The sequence below is a fragment of the Giraffa tippelskirchi genome, chromosome 9, assembly GCF_054371585.1.
Source record: "Giraffa tippelskirchi isolate mGirTip1 chromosome 9, T2T-mGirTip1v1.2.pri, whole genome shotgun sequence".
Lineage (NCBI taxonomy): Eukaryota > Metazoa > Chordata > Mammalia > Artiodactyla > Giraffidae > Giraffa > Giraffa tippelskirchi.
The window spans coordinates 45,971,554-45,998,231 of NC_137283.1; the positions used below are offsets into that span (position 1 = coordinate 45,971,554).

At 56.8% G+C, this 26,678-nt stretch overlaps 1 protein-coding gene and 1 long non-coding RNA gene across 9 annotated transcripts in view; one reads left to right on the forward strand and one right to left on the reverse strand.

Moving 5' to 3' along the window:
* PRKCD (protein kinase C delta) overlaps nt 1-24,652 on the reverse strand; it is a 30,137-nt gene extending 5,485 nt beyond the window's left edge. The window contains exons 1-15 of one of the 6 annotated variants that reach the window (XM_081524990.1): nt 24,426-24,652; nt 21,979-22,114; nt 20,838-20,949; nt 7,285-7,418; nt 5,949-6,148; nt 4,596-4,656; nt 4,265-4,427; nt 4,133-4,164; nt 2,949-3,034; nt 2,532-2,661; nt 1,859-1,959; nt 1,090-1,180; nt 806-903; nt 466-639; nt 50-141 (exon numbers count right to left, since the gene is read on the reverse strand). In XM_081524990.1, coding sequence (XP_081381116.1) covers nt 50-141; nt 466-639; nt 806-903; nt 1,090-1,180; nt 1,859-1,959; nt 2,532-2,661; nt 2,949-3,034; nt 4,133-4,164; nt 4,265-4,427; nt 4,596-4,656; nt 5,949-6,148; nt 7,285-7,399 — 1,343 coding nt within the window. In that variant the 5' untranslated portion in view covers nt 7,400-7,418; nt 20,838-20,949; nt 21,979-22,114; nt 24,426-24,652. Of the gene's footprint in view, nt 1-49; nt 142-465; nt 640-805; nt 904-1,089; nt 1,181-1,858; nt 1,960-2,531; nt 2,662-2,948; nt 3,035-4,132; nt 4,165-4,264; nt 4,428-4,595; nt 4,784-5,006; nt 5,519-5,948; nt 6,149-7,284; nt 7,419-20,837; nt 20,950-21,978; nt 22,115-24,425 lie in introns of those variants that run through there. The other 5 variants (XM_081524992.1, XM_081524989.1, XM_081524991.1 and 2 more) reach the window with 5 other exon arrangements.
* Nucleotides 4,886-8,430, forward strand: LOC145519923 (uncharacterized). Of its 3 annotated transcripts, XR_014064027.1 has the most exons (5): nt 4,886-4,969; nt 5,798-5,861; nt 5,983-6,107; nt 6,793-6,879; nt 7,315-7,558. It is a non-coding gene; the product is annotated as an uncharacterized LOC145519923 (long non-coding RNA). The 3 variants fall into 3 exon arrangements; XR_014064026.1 differs by lacking the exon at nt 5,798-5,861 and having other exon boundaries at nt 6,793-6,904; XR_014064028.1 differs by lacking the exons at nt 4,886-4,969; nt 5,798-5,861; nt 6,793-6,879 and adding exons at nt 5,558-5,765; nt 8,208-8,430 and having other exon boundaries at nt 5,983-6,171; nt 7,315-7,444.
* Nucleotides 24,653-26,678: the final 2,026 nt, after the last annotated feature.

Consider the following 26,678-nt stretch of genomic DNA (forward strand, 5'->3'; position numbering starts at 1 on the left):
AATGGAAGGCAGACGGGCAGAAGCTCTTCCCCCATGGGGCCTCGCGTACGTGGCACGGGAGAGCTCGAAGCGGCCTTTGTCCTGGATGTGGTACATCAGGTCACCCCCGTTGAGGAACTCCATCACAAAGAACAGGTGGTCCTGCGGGGGGGTGGGGGGGGTGGGGGGGATGATGGTGAGCAGAGGGACAGAAAGCGAAGGGAGGCACCCTGACAGGATCACCAGGGGTGGGCCCTAACAGGAAGCAGGGAACAACTCTGCCCTGGGGGACCTGCGGGGGGAAGAACGGCCCTGTCCTGAGACCTGTCCTGAGACGTCTGAGGACAGGGGAACTCAGCCCTGCCTTAAGTGATCTGAGGAAGAAGGGGCCCTGTTCTGGCGAGTCTCAACGGGAGATACAGCCCTGACCTGAGCAACTGAGGAGGGCTGTGGGCCAGGGGCACTGACAGTGGGTGGGCCAGGCACCTTGGTCTGGAAGGTGCAGAAGAGGTGGGTGAGAAACGGATTATCCCCAGCGAGCGCCAGCACCCGCTTCTCCACCATGGTGCACTCCACGTCGTCATCGATCAAGACCACATCTTTCTTGAGAGCCTTGACGGCAAAGAATTCCTTTTTGCCCTTCAGCTCTGCGAGCAGCACCTGATGGATGTAACAGGGGTGCTGAGCAGGGGAGGGCCAGAACCAAGTCCAGGGTGCATGGCCCCACCCAACCGGGAAGCAGACAGAGAGGGTGGGAGGCAGGTGTCCCCGGGATCCTGGGCTCAGGTGGCTCAGGCTGCCTGCCCCGGGGCCATGGGGCCCTCACCTTCCCGAAGCTGCCTTTGCCCAGGACCTTGACGAAGGTGAAGTTGTCAACGCTGCACTTCGTGCTGCTCTCCCAGATCTTGCCGTAGGTCCCCATTTCTGCCAAGACATAGCCACTTCTGACTCCGGTCTCTGCCCGGAGGCCCAGAGGGTGGCCCTGCCCTGCTGGATCCCTCCCAGCGGAGGGGCCTCCTCTATAGGTGCATTCGACTGTGTGGGGAGACAGGGGCCCAAGCTGGTGGGGGAGGGGAGGGGCTTTCTTGGAAGGCATGGGCATAGCTTCACCTGCGACATCTCCAGAGACTCCTGGCTTCTTCTCAAAATTCTGGTAGATCCCAACAGTTTCTTGGGTCTCTGGTTCCTTCCTTAAAGCTCTCTGGAGGAGGGGGTGGGGGTTGGGGGGAGGCACCCAGAGGTCATAGCATCGTCAGAACTCCCAACCCACAGGGAGGACCCCAACCATCCATAACTCCATCCTTAATACCAATGGGGGACAGCGAGGGGCAGAGCCCAGGACTCCTAGGTGGTACACGTGCATGTACACACGCACGAAAAAGTACACACATACACACACTTCTAGCACAGAGATGCCTTGGAGGTCTAAAAGGCAGTGGTTACAAACAAAAGTTTTAGAAATTGAATCCTACCTGCCCAACCACTTAATAGAACCTTTACTTGTTTTTTTTTGTTTGTTTTTTTCCTTCACTTGTGATAGATTCTACAATTTTAAAGTTTTGTGACATCCTTCAAGCTCCACCCACATACCCAAACACACACACACACACACAACATAAACATATAAGGCTTCAGTTCCAAGAGTTCCAAACTTGCAGTCCTCCAGGTTCACCCTCAGAGCACTGCTTGAGTAACTAATATCTTAGGAGAACAAGCCCATCACTTTCTAATGACCAGACCTTGAAATGGATCTTCCAGAAGTGGGGTCTTAGGTATAAATGCACCTCACTGCAGTTCACCCCCCCAGGAGTAAGCATGAGCCTGGATTGGTCCCCAACCCCAAGACCCTCTGTCCAGGCTCCCCACAGTGCCTGCCCACCTGGCTAACTTGGTTCAAGGCCTCGGCCAAGAGCTTCTGGTTGATGCCACAGAGGTTGGCCACCTTCATCTGGCACTTGTGGTGCACGTTCATGCCACAGTCTGTGGTGGGAAGAGAAGCAGACCATCAGGCCTCTGGCCCAGGCTGGCAGCCAGTAAGGCGAGGAGCGATGGAGGAGAAAGGAGGGCAGGGTCTGCTGGGTTTTCTGCCTCTAGAAAAAGATGTGTCTGAAATCATCACCACAAATCTTTTCTTACTTAAATAAAAAACAAATGTCTGGGACAAACTAGAGAAGTCCCTTTTCCTCCAGACGTCTCTTGCTGCAGTGAAGCTGGAGGTGGGGGGAGGACCAGTGAGGAGCATGTTTTAAGCTGCTGAGACAGGCCCCTCCGACCGAGCACCTTCTGCACCATTCTCCTCAGCGACTGGGGCCAACTTGACTCTAACCCCTGTTTTATAACTGAAGACATGGAGCTTAGAGCAGTGGGGACACCTTCTGATGGTCTCACAGCAGTAAAGGGTAGTCGGTTGGGCCAGTGGGGAGGGGCCAGGAGGCCTCAACCACGTGAGATTCCCCAAGTGAGGGAGCAAAGGCAACCTTAGCTGGTCAGGGTTTCCAGGGTCTGAGTGGGGTGGTCCCTCCCCTCCCACCCCCGCCCCCGCCAGTATGTACCTTCACACTTTAATCCTTGCTTCACCAGACCCCAGAGAAGGCTGCCACAGTGGTCACAGAAGGTGGGGCTCATGTAGTTATAAACCTTGAACCGGTGCGGCATGTCGATGTTGAAACGTTCTTTCTGGAACTGGGATGCAGGGTGATGGGTCAAAGGTCACATGCCAGCTCCAGCCCCTTCTTCACCCCCTAACACTTCCCAACCCAACCCCACGCATGGTAGATTTCCCAAGAGGGCTCCATGACCCCAGGGATCCCAGGGGTCAACTCAGGAGAAGGAAGGATGAAGAGATCCCAGGGGTCAACCCAGAAGGAAGGATGAAGGAAAACAGGGAGGAAGGGTGACCCGACAGGGAAGGGGTGGGGACAGCTCGGATCCCCCCCACCCCTCCACCCCCACCCTGGGCCCAGCCTCACTATGGTGTCCCGACTGTTGGCTGCAGTGCCTGTACACCGGCCGATGATCTTGTCGATGCATTTCTTGTGGATGGCAGCGTTACATTCTTGAGGAGGCACAGGCCCAGGAGGGGGACGGGAAGGCCCAGGAGGGGCAGAGTCTGTGAGCTGGCGCCCGCCGGCCCAGTCCTGCCCTCTATACAAAGCCACCGTTCTCCCCAACCGCCCACACCCTCACTCCATGGAGGCCTCGGCCCCGGAGCTTGATTTTTCTCTCAGCCCGCCAGTCCCTGTAGGAGGAGCCTGGGAAGGATGGGGCAAGGACAGGCTGATCTGGGGTTGGGAGTCCTCAGAGATTAGGGAAGGCTCAAGGAGTCTCGGTGAGCAGGGAGCAGGGCAGAAGTGAAGGATAGGGTGGGGATGGCACTGAGAGAACTGGAGGCAGGGGAGTCCTTGTTGTGGCCCAGGACAGTATACAGCTCCTAAGCTCTCTCACCATCTACCCTCCCCCAAACACACACACTGACACACAAACACACACAGACAGATGCACTCCTACACAGAGACGGTTGGGCATACATACACAGCAGGGTAGTAAGGACAAGACTTCTTACATAGAATGCTTACAGTGTCCCACTCACACTTGGAACACAGCTTTACATATTTTATCCCATTTGGTCTTCACAATGACTCTATTATCCCCATTTCACAGATGAGGAAACTGAGACACAGAGAGGTTAAGTAACTGTGCCTAAGGTCTGACAGCAAGGAAGCAGCAGAGCTGGGGTTCAGACCCAGGCGGGCTGGCTCCAGAGCCTCTGCTCACACCGTCATGGTGTGGTCAGGAGCACATGTGTAGCCAGGGATGCACAGGCAAAGCTCTGATAGCCTCTCTGGGGGGAAAGAGCCCTGATGTGCAGTGCTGGCAGGTTCTGTGCACGGACTCCACTGGGGCCTCTTTCAGGCCACCAGTGTGACATCACTGAACGGGAAACGTTGGCAAGAGACACTCCAGCTCTGGCACTCACTGATGCAGTTATCGCCCACACACACGCACCCACCTGGAACACCACACACACAAACACACACACAGGCTTCATGCAGACACACCATCCCAACACAGGGACACAGACTTTGCTGTGAATGCAAGCAGGCACACATGTGTGCACACATGCGCATACACACCGGGCTGTGGAGACACTTACGCCTGCACTTGTAGCCTTGCTTGTTGAGACCCCTGAAAGGCAAGTGGCCAGTCTTCGGTGAGCGTGAGGAAGGCCGGGGATGGGGGCCCGCCTTCCCCGCTGCCCCACCCTGGTGGGCACAACTAGTCTCACCAAACAAACTCTCTGCACACAGAGCAGAACGTGGGCTGCCCAAAGAAGGTGGCGATGAACTCGTGGTTCCTGATGTAGTGAATTTTGGCCTGTTTGATAGCTCCACGGCGGTTCATCGTTGGAAACTTGGCCTCGTCTTCACCCCGCATAGACTGCTTGCAATCTGGGGGCCGGTGAGCAGAGAAGTCAACTCTGGCCCTTAGGAGGGGCCTCACCCTTTCAGTCCCTCCCAGGGCAGTCCCAGCCAGAGGACGCTGATGGAGGCTGCTTCCCTAAACCTCCATTCTGGCCTCTGAACCTCCATCCTCAGCCCAGGTAGGGAGGGGCTTACCTATGTCTTCCAGGAAATACTGCACTGACATCAACACCTTGGCCTGGGGTTGCAAGTCCAGCTGCAGGGGTGAGGGTGGGGGAGTCAATGAGGGCGGGCCTGGGCCAAGCCAGACTCAGAACCCGCCCCCATGGTTGGTCCCTCAAGGCTCAGGGAGTCCTGGCCTCCGGCCGGCCACCTGGCTGCCCAGAGTGGGCAGGGCCCCACCCCTGAGCCCCGCCCCCACCCCTCATCCTGGGGTATTATTACATTTGGGGAAGTGAAAGGATCCAGCCCACACCCACCTTGGCCACATGGCCCTGGGAACAGAGTGGGAAGGGAAACTCCCCACCCTCAACCCTGGCCACCCGCTTCACAAGGATCTTAGAATGGAGGTACTCCATCCCCCCCACCGCCCATACACAGACATACATAGGCACACGCGCAGTGAAACACAGTGCTGGTTCTCTCTCTCTCTCTGTGGCCAGTCTCCTCACACAGACTGGCTGGTCCTCAGGACAGGACCCTCAGCTTCCCCAGACCCGGGGCCTGGAGCCCGACTGTGCCCGCTGGGGTGCTGGACAGACACACCAGGTGTCTCTGATTGATTATTCAAGACTGGGTGCAGTCCCAGGTCAACCTCTGTCCTGGTCAGTTCCTTCACCCCTCACTGGAGGCTGAGCAGAGTCTCCACGGTCACAGGGTCTTTCCTGGGGGGGGGGGTGCGTCTTGGCTGCAGGAGCCCACATGTAACCCCAGGGCATAGGGATGCTCTGCCAGCATGGGTATCCTGTGGCCACAAGGGATACCCGGCCACATGTGGGTGCAAAGTCCAGGTTTGGGCAGGTGAGTGGCGGGCTATGATCCTGCTCCCCACCCCTTTGCTGTGGAAGATCCTAAATGGTGTTCCCCAGTGCCTGCCTGGGCCTGGAATATCTGCGAACATTCCAAACAGAACTAGGAACAATGGGGGCCTCTAGGAAGGGGGGACTGGGGCCGGGTGTTGGGGCCAGGAGCTGCCCTTTCATACAGTTTGAGATGTTTAACTCTGTACATCCCGCCTTTGCAAAATTACAAGGGAAAAAATCAGCCACAACACTAGGAGGGCTCTCTTGAGCGCTGCCTGAGGGCTAGGTGCTGCAGTAAGCCCTTCACCTTCAGCTTTTCATTTCTTGGAACAACTGACCCAAGGTAGGTCTCTTTAGCAGCTTCTCCTTTTACAGATTCAGAAACAGACTCAGAGAAGCTAAGGATCTGATGACTCACAGGACTAGGATTCAAACCCAGGTTGTTGGTGGCCAGAGCCTGGGATGTCCTTGGCCATTCCTGCTTCCTTTGCCCACCCATGTGGTGTGTCGTGGCTGCGCCCCTCACCCAGAACTCGGCCTTGCCATTGTTCTTCTTGCAGCGCTCGGCCAGCACTGACACGCCCACCGTCACCTCGGACATTGGCTCCTCGGCGGCTCGCATCAGCACGATCTGGATAACGCGGCCCTCGTAGATGTGAGCATCGAATGTGGACTTCCACTCAGGGTACATAGTGGGCTTCTTCTGCACCAGCGTCTTCCCGCGCTCTGCAATGGGCCAGGCAGGCAAGGTCGGGCTAGGGTCCCTCTGTCCCTCCCTCCCTGACCTCCCCATGGCCTTCCATCCTGTGGAATCTGTCTGCTCTCTCCCCGAGGGCCCAGGTCTCCACACCTCAGCCCTCACGGCTGTGCTCTGCACGCCTCACCATCTCACTCATGATCTGTTCCAGAACACAGAAACACTGGCCTTCCCTGAGGGCGCCCCTACTAGGTTCCACCCTGGGCCTCTGTTCTTGCTATTTCCTTTTCCTGTGACCCTCTTCCTCTAGCCCCTCTTAGATGTCACTTTCCCCTATGCATTCACTCAGTGAATACTGCTGCAGGCTCCCACATGCCAGCCATGATACTGGAGGCAAAGAACATGGTGTCTGTCCTAGAGCCCCAGTTCTAGGCCAAGACATGAATCAGTTCACCCCTCAAGTGAATATTAAATCATAGCTGTGACGAGACTGAAGAGAGCAATGTCAGTGGGTCTAGACCTACCCATGGTCAGGTGGCCTGCCCCAGCTTAAGGGTCAGGGAAGGCTTCCTAAAGAAAGGGACAGCTTAGCTGAGACCTAAAGGATGAGCCAGGGTTCACCAGGAGAGGGCAGAAGCAATAAGGAATGATGTGAGATGTTTGCTTCTTCCAGGAAGCCCTTCCTGAACCTCAGCCTGGGATGGTACCTCGTCTGGATTTCCCTATCACAAGATTCACTGTATGGCTCCTCCACCTGACTGTGAGCCCCATGAAGGCAGAGCCTGGTCAGCCTTGGAGCATGGCAGTATCCTCTGTTCCCAGCACAAGGCCTGGCACAGATGGACACATGGAGCTCCTACAAGGAGCCCATTCTTGGCAAAACAACCAATGGGGAGGAACCAGAAGCCCTGGGGCCCAGAGAAGGTTCCATGTAGCCAGTGCAGGAGGTCCTATAGGCAGTGGGTAGTGTCTACTGTCCTGCACTGCCAGGTGAGCTGGTCAGGGAGATGAGGACAAGGAAGAGAAGGATCCCTCAAATGTTCTAGGAGAACAAGACACAGTTCCTTCCATTGCTGTCGCCTCCTGGCTCTGAATTCCCTGCCCCACTGGCAATTCCCTGTTGCCAGTGGCTGCAGCATGGGTGGGGTCCAGCCTCCAGCCTTACCTGTGCTGAGAGCCTCCTTCATCTTCACAGCACAAAAGGGCTGGCTTGCCTCGTCCACGGCCTTCAGGGAGCCCAGCTCGTAGGAGTTGAAGGAGATACGCAGGAATGGTGCCATGCTGGGGCCTGCAGTTGGGCTGCGGAGACAGAAGACCTGAGGCAGGTAGCAGGCACAGCCCTGGAAGGGTGGTCAGGTACCCACTCCCCTCAGAGCTCCCACATGGTGCTTAAAAGGCACTAGTCCTAGCTGCCAACATTAAAATGGAGTTTTACGTAAGACGAGATTTGTGACTTCCCTGATGAAACTGGAAGGTGTGACATCAGGCCCACTGGGCAATATCTGGCTGGCACCGCCCCCTTGGTTGAGCACCCCTGCCAGTTCACTCTAGTTCAAAACCCTGCTTTTACTTCTCTCCAAATCCTACCTGGGCCCTGGAGACATGTGAGCCTGTGACTTCCATCTCATTTATTTGGAGAGTCAGTAATTCAATGCCTCTTTTAACAGCCAATGGTTGGGCACCTACTATGTGCAGGTACCTAGTATATGCTGGGCTCCAGCACCTCAGTGCCAGCCAAGATGGGAAGGACAGCACCCCATCCTCCCTGCCCTCTGCAGCCCTCCTTGGTTTTCATAGTTCGTTTTTTGCTCATAACTACCTAGGCAGACAGGGCTTCCCTGATGGCTCAGTGGTAAAGAATCTACCTACAATGCAGGAAACACAAGTTCGATCCCTGGGTCAGAAAGATCCCCTGGAGAAGGAAATGGCAACCCACTCCAGTATTCTTGCCTGGGAAATCCCATGGACAAAGGAGCCTGGTGAGCTACAGACCACGGAGTTGCAAAGAGTCCAACACGACTTAGCGACTGAGCACAGCACCCAAGCAGACAGCCAGGGTCAAGATGATCACCCCCACTTTTCCTACAGGAAACTGAAATCCTGAGGATGAAGCAGAACCTACAGCTGGGATTCTACTAATTAAGTCCCCATTTTGTCTGGGACCAGGGTAGTGAAAAGCCCCACCCAGATGGGAATGCCTGACACTTCTGAACCCGAGCCCCTTGGGTTTAGGCGCCTCTTGCCTACCTGGAAAGTTGCCTGCACTCTTAAACTAACTTTTTCCCAAATATAAAACTATTTTAATATTAAACATAATGCTGAATTTGCTTCTTATACCACACACGTTGGCCCCACACGCCCCCATTCCTCACAGTGCCTCAAATCAATGGTCATGACAGGTGACCCTGAGGGTCTTTTGGCTTGTCATTGTGGAGGATGCTCAGCTGTGCAAGCCCATAGGTGCACACTCATACACCTGCCCAGACACTGGCTCAGGGTCCAGGGTCCATAGAGGGGAGCTCCACCACTGTGGCTGCAGGAATGCTCACTCATGTATATCCACATATACACAGCCTTGCTCCATCCTGAACATAAGATGGCAGCGAGGCAGACTAAGACACATACCGTTATCCCCCCACCACACATGCCTGTCTGCACAGGCAACACCACCTTGGCCCTGGGACGTCTCCCCCAGCTCCTCCTCATGGTCGCAGAGCAGCAGCCAGGCCCACTGGGAGTTCCAAGCCCAGATGAGCTCACAGGAAACACTGACCTCAGCCTGAAGCCCAGCCCAATGGTCCGGTCAGTCCTCTGAAGCCAGCCACCAGAATAAAGAAGAGGGACCAGGCAGGGCAGACTCCACCATGTCCCTTGCCCGGGCCTGGCTCCTACTTAGAAGGCGTGAGCGTGGGTGTGTGAGCTCACGTCTGAGACCAGCCGCACCGACCACTCCTCAGCAGGCAGGGAGGGAAAGCCATCTGTGGGCTGCTGCCGCCTCCTCCCTGGGCCCCAAGCAGGCATGAGTATGCAAGCTGGTGTTAGGGGAAGGGGGGCCGTACACGTGGGTGTAACTCCACGGCTATGGAGATGTGTGTGCCTGTGAGGACGTGTGAGTGCGGGGCAGGCGGTGGGTACACAGTCAGTGTTGCAGTGGATAGTGGGCTGCACAGGCATGGCTGGGAGCGCACGTCGGAGCCCACGTGAGGGTCTCAAATTTCTAAGCAAAAGGCTATTGCACTCATCCCATCACCCTATGTGGTCTGGGGTTCCGGAAGGATCAGCATGACCCCTACACAGCACACACTTGCCTCGAGTCTGCAACCACACTCCAGAGCCTGACCCTCAGCAGACATGGCTCAGCCTCAGGCTTCCCAACAGGATAAACTGTCCTGGAGGGGGGACTCTGGGAGTCACCTGGCCCGAGTCTCGGTCACCCATCCCCCAGATGAGGCACAGTGCCTTGCTGGAGGGCTGCTGCATTGATGAGAACTTGTACAGCCAACACCAACCCCACAAGACTCAGGGTGGGGGCCTCTTGTCACTATCATCCCTTCTTGCTAATAGCATCCCTCTTTCCTCTGTGCACCATCCTTCACAGCTTACAATGTATACTAACAGCCTCACCACATCCAGGTTTCCAGGCTCCTAGTAGCCTGGGAAGACAGTCCTGATAACTGACCCTACCCCTCAGAGAGGAAAACTCAAGTCTCCAGGAATGGAGCTGCTCATCCTGAAGTGGCCAGTGGGCTCAGCGCTTGCAGGCTGGCTTCTCCCCCACCCCCCCACCCAACCCCATCTCCCCTCAGGGCCCAGTCCAGGTAGCCCATGGGCTCTGGGTCACCTACAGGAGCCAGCCGTCCATAGGACCACGGCAGAGACAGAGTCATCAGCCTGCCCTCCAGCTCTGCAGGACTCAGAACAGCTGGTGCTTGCAGTCAGTTAGAAGCCACCAGAGGGAAAACCACAACCACAGTGGGCCCTGTCCTGGCCCCAAACCTGCACAGCCCGACCGCAGCATCATGAGGAAGAGGACCACGGGCTGCCCTGGAGCTACCTGGCAATAACCTAGGGTGAGGTCACCTAGCCCCAACTACCTAGGACTAAAGCTAGAGCTCGGGCCCCAGCCAGGTTCCCAACACCATCTCCACCCCAACTGCACTGTGTGGATCCCCAGAGGAAGAGAGACACTGTAAGCAGACATCATCTTTCATCGATCACCATGAGACCCTAAGATAGGTCCTGGGCCGCAGTACACCGGGACTCCCTGCACAGCGGAGCCAGAGTCACTCACCTACCTTGCAAAGCATCTGAACACTGGTGGGAAGGCCGGGGGTGGAGTGGTGGCACAAAAACAAGGTGAGCCAACTATTTATAGCCCTCATGCAAATTGGCTCAGGTCCACAGGCCCCAAAGGAAGGCCGCTGGCTCAACCTCATCCCTGCTCCGCAGGCCCCCGGAGACAGCAGGGGTTGGACTCCACATAGGCCTCCATGGGGACCAGCTCCTTGGAGCCAGCCAAAGCCAGCCAGGCCCTTCCCGACCACCTGTCTCTACTCTCCTGCTTCTCTAGCCCACAACAGAGGCAGCCCATGAAGCAGAGAGCACTGGACTTGGAGTCAAAGGGCCTGGGTGTGAATCAGTGCCCTCACTTACAAAAAAAAAAAGATTCTCCCTCCATACAGATGGCTAATAAACACATGAAAAAATGCTCAATATCACGTATTATTAGAGAAACGCAAATCAAAACTACAATGAGGTATCACCCACACTGGTCAGAATGGCCATCATCCAAAAATCTACAAACTGTAAATGCTGGGCAGGGTGTGGAGGAAAGGGAACCCTCTTATACTGTTGGTGCCAATATAAATTGATAACATCATTATGGAAAACGATATGGAGATTTCTTTAAAAACTAGGAATAAAACTACCACGTGACCCAACAACCCCACTACTGGGCATGTATCCTGAGAAAACCATTCTACAAGACACATGTACCACAATGTTCACTGCAGCACTATTTACAACAGGACGTGGAAGCAACCTAGATGGCCATCGACAGATGAATGGATAAAGAAGTTGTGTACATATATACAATGGAATATTACTCAGCCATAAGAAGGAATGAATCAAAAAAAAAAAAAAAAAAGAAGGAATGAATCTGAGTCAGATCTAGTGAGGTAGATGAACCCAGAGACTGTTAAACAGAGTGAAATAATACAGAAAGAGAAAAACAAATATCGTATATTAATGCATATATACAGAATCTAGAAAAATGGTACTGATGAACCTACTTGTATGGCAGCAGTAGAGACACAGACATAGAGAACAGACTTGTGGACACAGCAGGGAAAGGAGAGGCCTACATACACCAGATCAAGCTTCTAATGGAATTAACTCACTTTATCCTTGTGTAGATCCCAGAGGTGGGTAATTTACTGATGACGAAAACAGGCTCAGAGAGGCTAAGTGATTTGCCCAAGATCACACTGCTGGTAAGTGCTAGAAGAAGGCTCTGAATCCAGACCTATCTGATGTTGCAGCCCATGTTCTTCCTGGTCTGCCATGTCAGGAAGAGGAGATGAAGGGCAAGAGGGGACAAAGGTAGAGACAGATAAATGTGTTGGGAGCAGTGTACAGAAATACATCCGTGAGGATAGAGAAAATAAGGGGGTGAGGGGACCAGAAGACAAGTCTCCTATGCTTGACCACCCAACCCGCTCCAGGCCTTACCTTGTGGACCACTACTGTACAAAGAAGGTGGGTACAGACTCCTGAACTGCTACTACTTCTCCTGTTCCAGCCACTTGGGGCAGCCTCCAGTTCTCAAAACCTGGGGAAGACCTAACTGGACCCCAGCCTCAGGGGATGAGGGCTTGCTGCTCCTGCTCCACACCGTGCCCTAGCCTGCAGCCCACAGGTAAGGAAAGGTGGTACCAAGCAAGGCCAGAGCAGGCAGCCTACCTCCTCCAGGGCAGTGAAAACCTGCTCCCAGCCAGTCAGGGGCAGTGGGCAAGGCCGACCTCAAGGTGACCAGAGTGACTACCCCAGCCGAAGTTACTGGTGCACGGAGGACAATCGTGCCCATTATACATCCCTGTGTGTGTGTGAGTGTGAGTGTGTTCCAGTAAGTAAAGGAGGCGAATGGGAACACGGCCTGAGGGGTGTTCTCAGGAACAAGGATGAGGTTTCTCATTTTTCTACAACAATCACGTGTAACAGTTTTGTTAGAGGTAAAAAATAAAACCCATCAAGCCAAAATATCTCCCAAGAGATGGGCCTTCAGAAACTGACCTGTCTATCTCCTCTTTATACACAGGGGGAAACTGAGGAAGGGGTCCTGCCATAAAGGTTCCCTGGTCCCTAGATTCAGATGGTTCCCTTCCACCCTAGTCCCTCACTGGCATTTGGTTCTGCCTCACAGGCCACAGGGGGATGCCTGCTGAACGGAGAAACAAAGCAGGGCCCGAGAAGAGAGGCCTCAGGCAGACTCTTGGGGGTAGTATTAGAACATAAAGGGAGGGTCCCTCTCCAAGTCAGCCAGAGGAACAAGAGGAGGCAGGCTGAGGTCAAGCAAAGCAAGGGTGAGCAGGATCAGATGAGGCTCTGCTGAGTCTAGGCTCTGGTTCCCTTGAACGGACCCCTGAGGAGTAAGGAATACCCCACTCCCATGCCACCCTCCCTCCCGACACACACCTGCCCAGCTTGGGGCAGCCCCTGCCACCTTCCCATGAAAGGCACCACCTGCTGCCAGTCAAGGTGGGTGGTGGCAGCAGCAAAGCAAAGCGGGGCCGTGTCGGCCTAGGACCTCTGGGGATGCAAACCCTGCCCGGGGGGAGCTCAAAGTCCAGGCCACATCAGTCCTGAGGGGTGACTGGAGGGAGGAGGACCCAGGAAGCCCAGGTAGTGGAAGGGAAGGAATAAGAGAGGCAGTGTGATGGCAGCAGGGAGCAGGGCTGGCCCTGGGAGGGTTGCAACAGGGCAAGGGGGCTGGGTGTGGCAGAAGCTGCCGGGCAGGGCAGGCAGGCGGGCGGGCGGGCAGCAGTTCAGCTGGGAGGCTGGCTTCCCCAGATGGCCTTCCCAGACGGAAGCAAGTTAAAGAGGCCACAGGGGTTTCACAACCCAGGAAATGGGCTCAGCAAGAAAAGGAGGTGGGGGAAGGAAGGGCTAGCAAGGCCCTTCCCCTTGGGCCTGTGCCCCCCAGCCCCCACATCCTGGGAGGAGGACCAGCCGCGGACGGTCTCAGGTCATGGGCAAGTCCCAGAGCAGGAGACGTGTCCCCCCCCCCCCCAGATCAGGACTCGCGCCTTATCCCCCAGCTGAAACTCCGATCACTGCGGACTGTCCTCCTCCTCCCCAGTGACCCTGCCTCCCTGCCACCACTCCTGGTCCCTCCCTGTTCCGTTCTCCTCGCAGCTCGGAACCTCCTGGAGAAGGCCCGTCTCTGAGCCTGGCCCTGGCCTGTTCGCCACCTCCAATCTTACCCCCTGGCTACTCTGTGAACACGTGCCCCACTCTGCAGCAGCCCCCGTGCTTTTGCACACGCTGTTCCCTCAGCCAGAGTGGCCCCCTGAATTCCTACATATCCTTACAGATCGCTCTGAAGTCCAGTCCTTTCTACCCCTCTTTCCAGGAGGTCAGCCGCTCCATCACCTCACGGGCCCCGGCAGGTTCCCTGGGCAGGTGTCTGGGATCACACTCAGCAGACGACCTGGGCGTCTGCCTGGAGCTCAGCCTTCCCAGCTCCGGCCACACACCTGACTGTCCTGGGGACAGTAAACCCCTCCACTGCTGGTCAACCCGGCCCGCGGACAAGAATCAGAGGAGAGGTTGGGGCAGCGCAACTCAACCTTTTGCCACTGTCGTTCCCTCAGAACCAATGAAAGACCTGGCTGTCTCCCGCAGGAAAACCCGCGCCTGGGGACACAAGATTCTGCACATGATAGCGGGCCGGCTCTAAGGCTCCAACGCACAGCCTGGCCCCAGGTCACCCTCAGCCCTCCTCAGACCCAGCCAGTGGGCACCACAGTGATGAGTCACACCAGGCCCATGGAACTCACAGCCTGACAGAGGACATGCAAACAAACATGTCATTATAGAGAAGGACATGACCACCGCTCAGGCAGTGAGAGGGGCTGGGGTGGAATGGGGGCCAAAGGGGCCTGTTGGTGGGAGGATGTCAGGAAGGGCTTCAGCGGGAAAGACGCCCAGGGTGCCACCGGGTCACCTAGCCAGAGGGTCTGGAAGGGTCAGAGAGGCAGGTCTTGGACACTGGCTGTTACTGGCTCACGCTCACCCCTGCCAGCATGCACGGTGCATAGGACCTGTGTGGTACAGGCCTGAATCACTCAACTGGCCCTAGGATTGGGGAAGCCCTGGGTTCAGCCAGAGGGAGGGCCCCAGGTACCCCTGAGGAAGGAACAAGAGCCCCTTCACAGCCAGACTGAGAACAAGGGGGCCTCTGTGAGGAGCCGGGGTGAGGGGTACGTCTGGGCCTTTCTCAGAATAACGTCACATGTCCACACATGGGCACACCCACCAAAGCAAACACACCGTTACATGTGGGGAGTCCTGCTTGCAGCTGAACACACCCTCACCCTCACACAGGCACAGCTGTAACCATAGGCGCTCACACACTCCTATGACAAGTGAGTAGCTTGAACATTGAGAAACACACCCCCGTGCCAGCGGCTCTCACGTGTAGATAGACATCCAGGCCCACACAGATCACATGGGACATTCGTACCCTCATTCACCAGCACAGAGAGATCTGTGTACACACGGGAATGGAGACACTCCAGGCAGGCAGTGATCAACTCACAAGCCGGGCAGGACCCACACGTGCCCAACGAGGGGCTGCCAGCAGAAAGTCCCAACGCGGCTTTTTTTCCTGCAGCCGCTGGGGCCCAGTGGCAGGGGACAGGGGAGGGAAGGGCTGCTGGATGTCAGGCAGGCTGGCTTTCCCCTGCTGAGGGAGGTGGAGAAAGTCCCTCCCAGCCCTGGGAGAAGTCCAAAGTGCACAGAGGAAGGAGTGGGCCGGTCAGGCTCCTCGCTGGGCAGCCTTCCTCCTTCTAAGAGGGGAGGTCCTTGGAGGCTGGGAACAGGCCGGGGGTCAGAGGTGCAGATATAGGCCTGGTGCACAGAAGGAGGGGCTGGTGCTCCTGTGTAGGTGGAGAAGCCACGTGGGCACCCCACCCAGGACCTCCAGACTCACTGGGAAAAAACTGACAAGGAGATAGTGGGTAATTCACCCAGACCCATGAACTCAACGGGGTGGTCCCCAGGGAGATGGAGAGGGGACTCTGTTTCCAGCCCCAGAACTGCGTGTCTGGCTTTGAGGGAGACAAGGGCCAGTGCTAGATGGAGGGAATGGCTTCTCTGCCAGCCCCCAGAGACCACTCCCCAGCCCTCTCTTGGTGCACCTCTTCCTAGAGTCCCTGTGGTTTTCCTGGTTGTCGACAGTAGACTTCGTGCTAGGGAGAAAGAGAGATGGCCATCTTAGGCTTTTGCCTCTCTCTCTTCCCTGGTGGCTCATATGGTAAAGAATCTGCCTGCAATGTGAGAGACCTGGATTCCATCCCTGGGTTGGGAAGATCCCCCGGAGAAGGGCATGGCAACCCACTCCAGTATTCTTGCCTGGAGAATTTCATAGACAGAGGAGCCTGGTGGGCTGCAGTCTATGGGGTCCTAAAGAGATGGACACGACCGAGCGACTAAGCACAGCAGAGCACCAGGAGGCGAGCAGGGCCCCAAGGATGCCTCCCCACTTTAGTGACGGGGAGCAAGCTGGAGGGAAGCAGGACTGTGGTGTGCCATCTCATGGTGAGCAGTGAACAGAGGAAGTGGAGAGCAGGGGCTGGGTTAGGCTGGGCAAGTCTAGTTCAGGACATGTCTGCCCTTGGTGCCCTGTGACCTTGGTCAAGGCGCACTGGCATTATCTGTGAAGGGGGTGATCGTGGCCTGCCCACGGATCAGCATGGGCTGCAGCGGCATCCTTGCCAGCACCGTCATCCTCACACCATGTCCTCTTCCCACCTACCCCACCGCCCTTTTCCAGCTGTCCTATGGTCACAGGGGCCTCGAAACTTCCTTGGATCAGTGGAGAAAGGGGCTCTCTAGAGCCATACAGCCCCATGATGCCCTGCTCTGCTGCTCTGAGAAGAGACCGGGCTGGGCAAAGGTAGCTGAGTCCACTGGCAGACCCCAGGCCAGCTACCGTCTCTCTCAGGACCTCCGTCTCCTTGTCTTGACAATGGACACCTCTCAGCTTTCTCCAGCTCTGACACTGAACGACCCTGCAGTTCTCCTCCTGTCTACCCCCGATCCTAGCCCCAACAGCTTACCTCTAGCGGACATTTGTTCTAGCCTCGGGCCTTGGCGACTGGCTACTCCAGCACACCTGTTTACCCAACACAGCCACAGAAATGATCCAAAGCTTCCGGGGCTGTTGTGAAAACAGTGGCTCAGCCACCACAAGCCTGCCTTCATGGGCACCTTGGCAGGGACCTTCGAGGGACAAGCATCCCAGTCTTATAACCAGGGCCTCTTGGACTTGCCCACCGAAGGCCTGCTGAACTCTCTCCTCCCCTCAGTCCCGGCTTTACATGCTACATTTCGACTCTCAAGTCTCCACTTTCAGCCCAGACCCTCCTGAACTGTAATATCCCCAACTCTACCATGCTCTGGAAGTGCTCAAATACATCCAAACACCTTCCCCATACAAGTGCCCTGGTCTCCTAGTAGCAACAGCACTCAGGTCAGACACCTGGGGGTCGTTTCCACACTCCTCTTCCTCCCCCTACAACAAGGCTATCACTTTTGCCTCCTATCTGTCCCAAAGTCCTCTCTTCTCTCCATCACCATCCCATCCCAGCACCATCACCTTCCCCAGGCCTGCACAAGCCTGCTCACTGCCCTCCAGCCTCTGCTCTAACCCCCAAGGTCCCTCTGCCCCAGTGACTAAAGAGATCTCCTAAGATAGTACAGCAGATCTTGTCACCCCTTGTTCAAGACCCCAGTTTTTCCCAGACCCCTCTCCCTGACCTCCTGGCCATACCCCACCCTGCTCCTCAGCCCCAACCCCAGCAAACCACTTTTGGTCCCCTAAACAACCACGTTCCTTTCTGCTCAGGAGCCTCTGAACTCACTGTTTCGTCTTCCTGCTCCTCTACCAAGACACACACTGGCTCTTTCTCATCATTCAGGTCTCTGATGCACACTCCTGGATCTGCCCATTTCACAGATGGGATGACTGAGCCTTAAAGCAGCCTAGTCCCTGGCGTCAGTACAGAGCCAGTAAATATTAAGCAAGGATTTGAAGTCAGATCTGTCGACGCCTGCAGAAGTCTTGCTCCTAAACCTTCAGGAGACCCTTACTTACACTCTCAGCCCAGGCCCCTGCCCCTCTCCACCCTCCAGGCTTCTGGCCTCTGCCTACTACAATGTCATCATTACCACTCAACACCTGAGGCCCGCAGGCCCTCGGTCCTGGCTAGCGAAAGCTGAAGCTCAGCAACCCCCTCACAGGGCTGACCTTCTGCATGTCCCTGGGACAGGTAGGGTCCTGCCACCAGCTGCCACCTGGTGAGGATGTGTGCATGAACGTGTGTGAGGGGATCTCCAGCTCTCCCCACCCCCCAGGCTCCATCAGCCCCCTTGTCCGTCTCCTTCCCCAGCCCAAAGACCAACTTCAAGGGTCCCAAGTGGAGGCAGGCTGGCAGGAGGGCTCAGCAGCCACTGCCACACCACCAGCCTCAGCTTTTCCAAGCCCCATGTCCTGCAGGGGGCCAGAGCAGGGGAGGGGTCTGGGGGAGGCCTGTGGGGGCAGCAGGCAGCTGCGCCTGCCTTTCCCTTCCCTGCATCCATTTGTCAGGAGATCTATTTTTCTCCTTTTGAAATGGAGTGAGGGGGAGAAGAGCAGGAGAGGGCTGGGCCACTGAGTGGGCACAGCTGCTCCACCCTGGAGTTCTTCTCCTTGGAGGACCCAGAACAGATTGAAACAACAGAACCCTCCCCACCCTGCAGCGTTGCCACCGGAGGCAGAATTGAGACCTGGCTTCTCAGTCAGGCTCCAGAGCCACTTGGCCCTGTGACACTGGGCCCGTGCCCAGGCCATCAGCCGAAAATAATCCCATCATCAGTACCACTTGCTGTTCTTCAAACAGTTACCATGAACTGGGAGCTGCGTGCTTTACATAACTACAGTTTCTACTTCTTCACGGAGAAGGAAATGACAACCCACTCCAGTATTCTTGTCTGGGAAATCCCATGGACAGAGGAGCCTGGCGGGCTACCGTCCATGGGGTTGCAAAGACTCGGACATGACTTGGCGACTAAACCACTGCTAGTCCTTAAACATGAACAGCGTGCCAGGCACGGTGCTGGCTACTTTGCATACATCATCTGTTATGTCCAGCACAACCCAGCAAAGGTGGACGCTGTCGTGGTCTGAGGTGTCAGAGGGGGACACTGAGGCACTGGGAGTCAAAGCCACTTGCCCAGGTCCATTCATACAGCTGCTTAGAGCTGTCTAATCCCAGAGATGCAGCCCAGCATCTCTCACACTCAAGAAGCCCTTCCTGCCAGAGCTTGTGCTCTGAGTCTCGGCTTACAGCTTGGAGGAAAGGAGGAGCTGGGGTCATGGGGGCTGCGGGGGACTCCGTGGCCTCAGCACCCCCACTCCCCTCCTTGAGTCTCCATCCTGGGCTGGCCAGCCCTGGCCGTGGAAAGCCCGATCGGTCGACCTAATCCACTATCCAGACACTGTTCCCCTCGGGGGCCAGGCTGGGGCGGAGCGAGCCACAGATGGAGAGCTGGTCAGTCCCACTTTAAAACCACTTCCTGGGCAGCCCAGAGGAAGTGGGCCTCCGGAAACACCTCAGACGGTTTCTCCTTGGGCCCAGGCCTTGGAAAATGCACAGACTGCCCTGGGAGAAGTTCCCTGCCTGCCTCCCAGTTCCCGGGGCCCAGCAACTCCACGTGTACCAGGTGTGGACACTGCAGGGGACAGACAAGCCGACAGAACCGCCCACCCGCCTGTGAGCACCTTGGGCCTATGACCACAGACAGCCCACTTCCTCCTCTGTGGCAGCAGCCACAAACGGCACGGCTGACATGGCTCCTCCCCCGCACTCATCTCCCCTCCCCCTCTATGCCGAGCCCTGGTCAGCCCGGGGGCCTGGCCCAAGCGGGATAGCTGGTAAACGTCTGGGCAAAGCTCACCTCCCAGGGTGGCGCTGTCCCCTGGAGTGCCTGTGGTCACGGTTACACCTCAAACGTCACCCTCAGTGCCAGATGTAGGCTGAGCTGTGACCCTGACCAAGGACCCCCCCCCCTCCTGACCCAGAATGGGCACAGTGTGGTATGTGTGGGCAGGCGTCTGAGTGCACGGATGACTGGGTGAGCGGGTGAGCGTCTGTGTGCGTGTTTGAGCGTGCCTGCGAGTGAGTGCATGTGAACACCTGTGTACGTGTGTGCGCATGTGTGATGCGTGTGCAGGCACTCGCGGGTTTGCGGGTATGGGGGCAGAGTGCAGCTCAGCTTCTGTATCCCTGTGTGTGTTTATATGCCTACGCCGGCGAGGTAGGTGGCGTTTGAGAGCAGAAAGTAGGCTGGCTTCAAGGTTAATTAGTTGGACTTCTTAGGGAATGAGGCTCAGTGGTGGGTGGGAATGCCCCCCTGACCTCACATAGCAGAGTTCCCCAGCCAACCAAGGACACATCACCCCCTTCCCACCAAGTTTGGGGAGAGGCTGAATAAACAGAAGACCCAGCATAGACCCTGCCCTTGTTCAGCCCCCACTCCCACTCCAGGAGCCAGAGCCCTGATGTCCTGCCCTCCCTTCAAGGGGGACCCCAGCCCCCACCGTCTCTTCATCCTCAAGACCTGTAGGTGCCTGAGAGCCAGGAGGGGTGGGACTGAGGGGGTGAGCCGGGAGGACTCTTGGGGGAAAGAACATCTTTGCCACCCTCAGCAGCCCCCAGTGCCCCCCAGGATCCTGTTCACTGGACTCCGGACACCCAAAGGGTAACTTTCACTTCTGTACTGTAACGCAGGTGGAAGGAGGCAAGTGTGACCCAAAGGAGGGAACTCTGAGCTTTATAAGGTGCCTGAGAGAGTATACCCTTCCCCAGCATTCCACAGACACTCCCAGCACACCCTGAATCTGGTGGCTGCAGATGGGAATTTCGGGTCTCTCCTCTGGCCCCAGAAAGGCCAGGGAAATGGGGGGACCTGGGGATGTGGGAGAGAGTTTGGTTGTGCCAGGAGCTGGGAGACCTTATGTCCAACCCCTAGAGGGCCCAGGGCAAACCTCAGTTTCCCTGTGTGATGATGAGGACAGCCTGAGGCAGAGAAAGGGGCCATGGAGAAGCTGATACATCCACTCTTACTCTGGCTCAAACACCACCTCCTTTCTGACCGACCAGCAGAGTCACCACTCTCGGCACCTAATCACCGGTGGGTCCCAGGTCCCTGAGGTCCAAGGTCAAAGCCTTCCCTGAGCCAGATGCCACTTCCAGGTAGGGAGCTTTCAGGGGCACAGCAAACTGCTACCCACCCTGGGTGCCCAGACCCCACACCCAGACTAAGGACTCAGTGTGTGCTGCACCCCCCAACCCCAAACCGACTCCAGGCCCAGGGCAGAAAGGGAGAAGCCCAAAGCGGAAGGCCATCCCTGTACACTGTCTATCTGTCCACCTGCCTAAAAGGACCCAGTCCTACCTGAGGCTCCCAGATTCCCCTGGCCTCTAGTCCTGGCTGCCACTGCCACCACTGCACACAACCACCACCAGAAGTAGGCCTGTGCCCTCACCTGGGCCAGTTCCCGGCAGACCTGCAAGAACAAGAGAAAACAGCTGAGCCAGTAGGCACCACCAAACAGGCTCTCCCCATCTGTCAGCCCCAGCATGGCCAACACAGGCCTGGGTCAGCCTTGTCTCGTTCTGAGACCTTGGCCTCTTTGGGCCTGGCTGTCTCTTCTGTGAAGTGAGGTATTGGAGCCATCTTTTCCAGGGTACCGGCTATGTGTCTACTCCATGCTAGGGGTCAGAAGACTATGTCTTAGCCCTTGGAGCATTTCCAGGTTACAGATACAACAGAAAAGGTGTCCCCAATTCTCTCGTCTTCAAGAGCCTGCCCTGTGGGCTTGGAGGCCTATGGTGCAATCAGGGACCCCTGCTTTGTGGCCTGGGGCAATTCCTCTGAGCCTCAGTTTGTCTCATCTCTGAAGTGGTGAGATGTCTCAAGTGATTGTGAGGTTCCAATGATGTTGTGTGCCGGCTGCTGTACTGAACTCACTGGGAGTGCCAAACAAACAATGACACTTTTTCATTCTCTGTTTTGTACCTTCTAGTTCAGGTGATTCTCTCATTACTGTTGTGCCCATTATACAGCTTTAAAAACAGAGGCCCAGAGAGATCCTAGAAGGAAGGAACAGCAAAGGCAGCAGGATACCCCAGGTCTCCTGGCTGAAAGGCCTAAGCACTTCCTCTGCAGGCCAGGCCAGGTGTCCACAAAAGATTCTCCTTCCCAGATGCGAGCCCCTCCTCCCACTGAAGACCCCCATCACCACTCCCTCCGGGCCAAGGCATCCTCGAGCTTTATCTTTTTGTCTGCACTTTAAGTTATTTCTAATTTTAAACTCCAATTAGCTGTGCCAGCTAAACGGTGTCAGCGCCCTGCGGTCACAGCTCCGAATCACCTCCACCAGCACCATTGCTGCTGCTGAGACTGGTGGAGGGTATCATGTGGGCTGGCCTCAACAGGGCTGGATGCAGATAGGGTCTCTATCAGCCATCTTCCCTCCAAGGGGATGGGAGGGGGCAAGAGCTACATCACAGGCAGGAAGTTGGGTTGGGGCTACCTGGGCTTTTAGCAGCTCCAGTCCCAGGAGAATGGGGACCATATAGTTCGGAGGGGCTTCCCTGGCGGCTCAGTTGTAAAGAATCGACTTGCTAAGGCAGGAGACACAGGTTCGATCCCTGGGTGCGGAAGATCCCCTGGAGAAGGAAATGGCAACCTGCTCCAGTATTCTTGCTTGGGAAATCACATGGACAGAGGAGGATGGCGGGCTACAGTCTATGGGATCGCAAGAGTCGGACATGACTTAGTGACTAAACAACGATGACGATGACGACAACAACAACATTTGAGGGGAGGTAAGTGTTCACCAAACAAGACTTAGCATCTGCTGAACTTTCACTATGGACTGAGGCTAAAGGACCTCTGGTCCTCACAACTTTGTCCACTCTGCAGATAAGGAAACTGCCTTAGAGAGGCCTAGTTCCCGGCTCTTGTTCTTAAAAGGCACAGTGAGTATTTGAGCTTAAATCTTTCTTGGTTCAAGCCCAAGGTCTTGCTCACAACACTGTGACCTGGGGTGTCTGTGAACTTGAGAAAGTGGAGGAAGGTGAGAGGTGGAGGGTTTTCCCTATCTTCCCAGGAGCCAGCACTGGGCTTGAGTGTGTCACATGCACATCCACAACCTCATGACCTCCCACATGCACACACACACACGTGCGCGCACACACAAGGGCTCTCACCTTCCCTCCCAGCACTGCCACCCCAGGGCACAGGCAACACACACCTTGTTGCACCTCCTTCTGCTACTGACACCCACGCCCAGACACTCTCGGTTCCCCACAATCACAGTGACTCCCCAAGCACACATCCGCACAATTTCATACAGTCACAGTGTGAGTCTCCCACCAGTCATTCGCTTAGCCTCGCCCCCAGCCAAACTCCTGTCACACACCAGATCCCTCATACCACCCTACAGCCAAGTACAACTGTCCAAACACCTCCACATCTCACACACACACACAACACAAGCACAACTGCCCTCTATTGGCTTGTCCACCACACCCCAGCTCAGTCTACAGCAGGAACGAGGAAACCCAAGGGACCAGTCACCTCCCTCAGTGACCAGGTCAGCCTGGTCACAGCCTGGTCACAGCGGCTCAGTGCAGAGAAGAAGAAAATGTAAGTGTGTGTATGTGTGCGCGTGCACACACGAGCCTGGGGGGCTGACACTAGCACTGAAGGCTGTATGTATTCATGGTCAGTTGGTCACCATGACATACCCAGTGTGCAACACAGGACCCTCCAGGCACATAGGCACACATCCCAACACTTACAGGGGAGTCTGGTGACAAAAAACATAGTCCATACATAGCTGCAAAGAGCACAGAGAGTTTCAGGACACCCAAACAGACATATACACATACACACAGGCAAGTCACACATGTTTAAAAAGACACACAGGGTAAGTCCCGGACCCGGGGACAAAGAACGCACAAGGAGACACAGATAGCCAACATACCTACGTGACAGGTACAGGCAACTGAGCACAAGACAAGGTCCAGGCGCATAGCGTAGGGGCCAGAAGAGAAAGGAATGTCCCTCTACTCACTCCAAATCCTGCTCACCGGGTTCAAGTCGGGGGCTCAGTGGGCCCTCCCCTCCCTGACAAGGACAAACAGGGGAGCTGGGGAAGTGGGGCAGTTCTACCTCCTGCCTCCTCATCTCTGCTCTCCTCCACCCCCTCCCCTCTCCTGGCTGGGCCCCTACAGGGGAAGCATCTGGATTGGGAAGAGACCACCGGAGGAGGGGGCGCAGGGGTAGGACGGAAGGGGGGGGATTGGCGGAGACTGGAGCCACGCCCAGCCCGGAGACAGATAGGGAGAAAGACCCAGAGATTGAAAGAAGAGAGCAAGCGAAGAGGAGGCGCCGCGGCGGCTGGGCCGGGCAGAGTCCCAGGAGCGGGAGGCGAGGCCCAGTGGATAGCCTGGTCTCAGCCCCGTGGTAGAAAATGAGAGGCGGCAGACAGGCAGGGGGCGGCGAGCGTGGGCCGGGGGCGCAGCTCCCAGAGGACAGGATCTAGGGGGTGGCGGGAGGCAGGGTCGGATGGGGTGATGGGGAGCCAGGAGGGCGAAGGGCAGACCGATGGGGACCAGGGAGAGGCGGCCGGGGAACACTGAGGGAGCGGGGATGGATGGACGGACAGAGAGCTCGAGAAATTTGGAACGGACGAGCGGACCCTCAGAGGCGCTGGGGACACTTACGGGTAGAGAGGGGCCGCGAGCAGACGGATGAGAGCCCCTCGGCCCCCACCGCTGGACAAAGGGCGAGACACACGGACAGGGTTACGGAGGCACCGGCGGGTCTCAGAGCGCGGCGGGACTTTCGCCGGCAGCAGCTCAGTTTCTTAGTTTCGGAAACGAGAACCGGAGCGGGCAGGGGAAGGGAGGGGCGGCGCGCCCTCGGGGCAGCCCGATCCTACGGCCCGATCCTACGGCGGCCCGCACTCACCTCCAGGCACAGGGCCAGGCGCCAGGGGTCGCGGTGGCTGGGGTCCGGCTCTCGGCGCCGCTCCCGGGAGCGCTCGCGGAGAGGGGTCGGTGCGCGCCAGACCCGGACGGGCCCGGCGGCCGGTGAGTTACCACCCCGGCCTCGGCGCTGCGGGCGAACGCCGGGGGTCGCTCAAGAGATCCCAGGTCCGCCGCCTCCCGCTCCCGCGCAGCGGCACACGGAAGTGCAAGGGGGCGGGGCGGCGCGACCTCACCCAGGTGCCGGCCCCAGTCTCGGCCCGCCCCGGCCCTGGGCCCGCCCCTACGTAGGCCCGCCCCTCCGAGGCCCCGCCTCCGCCGGCCACCCCCGGGGGTCCAGCAGCTCCGCTTCCCCAAGGCCCGCCACTCAGTGTCTGGGCCTCTCCGCCGGCCCGAGCACCCCTCTCCCCACTTAGGGCACGAACGGGCCCTCAGAAGGGGCCTCATTTTACTGAGGGCGCGGAGGCCCGGGGGGGCGCTTTCCCCATCCTATGCCCCGCACTCGGAGCCGGGGAGGCGACGGCGGGGGTTCCCCAGTTCCCAGCGCTGGCGCCCGGGACGCCCTGCCCGCCAGCTGGCCCGCCTCGCCGGGCCTTCGCTCTTTCTCTTCCTGTTGGCTGGAGTGCGGACGCGGCCGGGCTCGGTGCCCGCCGCCAAGCCGGCTAGTCCCGGCTCTGTGCCCGGAGACAAATGGGAAGACTCCAGGGCGGGAGGCTCTAGTCGGTCCACCGGTGCTGGTCAAGCGATTCTGAGAGCAGCTCCTACCCTGATCCATGAGTATTCCTCCCCTCTGCCCCTGCTTTTCAGAGTTCCCCATCGCCTCTGGGAGGCTCCTGAGCTTCCTTTCTAGACTTAGAACTTGATTCATTCATTCACTGAATATTCTCTGGACCTCAAGTCTGGAGAGAGTAAGGCCCAGGGAATCCATTCCTTTGCCCCGAAATATCAGAAAACCAGACTAACGATTCCATACTCCAAAGAAATGTCACTTTCCAGAGGAAAAGAAGCGTTCCAGTTCCAGACCTACCTCCTGGGGGACCACCTGGAGGTCATGCGGACAGTCTGGACAGCTCTTTCCAGCTGAGACCTAAGAGATGAAAATGGGAGACAATCCCTGAGGAGGCCTGAGCTGATCAAGGGGCCCATGGTCAACACAGGCCATGGCCAGGACATTAGTCTTCTCAAGGAGCGAGTGCTGCCAGCTGTTCGAATGGAATGGGCTTGTGGGGGAAATGGATGGGACATAGTGGCTGAGGAGAAGAGAAGGGCTGGATAGGGCCAGAAGGGCTGCCATGTTACTCGGGTGGGAGGACCCTAGGTTGGGGAAGATGGGTGGGAAGAAGGGGCCAGACCTTCTGGGTTACAGGGCTGTGGGGATTGGGGGAAGGGGTTGTCCAATGACACCTCCAGGGATGCAAAGCCCTGGCCAAGATGTGAATCTGCAACTGTGTGTGTGTGTGTGTGTGTGTGAATCTGAAACTGCGTGTGTGTGGCAGGGGTGTGTCTGAGCTGGAAAGAAGAAAACTATTGATACAATGATTTTTCCCACACACGGGTGGGTGGGGATGGGTGCTACCCTACATTCCAGAAAGAAGACCTAGTGTGAAAACTGCTTAATGTCTAAGTTCCCAGCTCTGATGCCTGTCCCTTACCCCACTGGGGTAGGCTCTGTCCACCAAGATGGACCCTTCAGGTCACACTGGACCATCATTTAGGAAAGAAATCTTATGCCATATTGCTTACAACCAATCTTTTGTACACACTGTTCCCTGGGCCTGAATGTCATTTCCCACCCACTCCCAAATCTCTACCTGTCTTGGTTGTGTCCATTCAAATGCCACTTCTCCCTGATGTCCAGCTGTGAATCCATGGCACTTCTTGAGCTAAAGGACTCTATTCATTTGTGTGTTTTGTGTCCTAGTCCCCACCCCCACCCCATGGCTTACTTGGGCTTGAGCTGAAGAAAGGATGAGCAAGATGAGCTTCAGGTGACTTTTGCTCACCTGGAATCAAGTTTCCTCTCTGGCTCCTCCCTCCAGGTCCACAGTAGCCAGATGAACCTCTCCCTCAATGTCAACAATAGGCCCAGCTAGTGCCAGGGACCACTGGAAGGAGGGCAATGAGGGCTGCCACTTGGAGATTTCTAGGTCCAGCCACCAGACCTTTGCTCCCACACTGAGGTTCACCTTGGAAAATGGAAAAGAAGAATAATGGCCATCACTGACGGAGCTGCCCC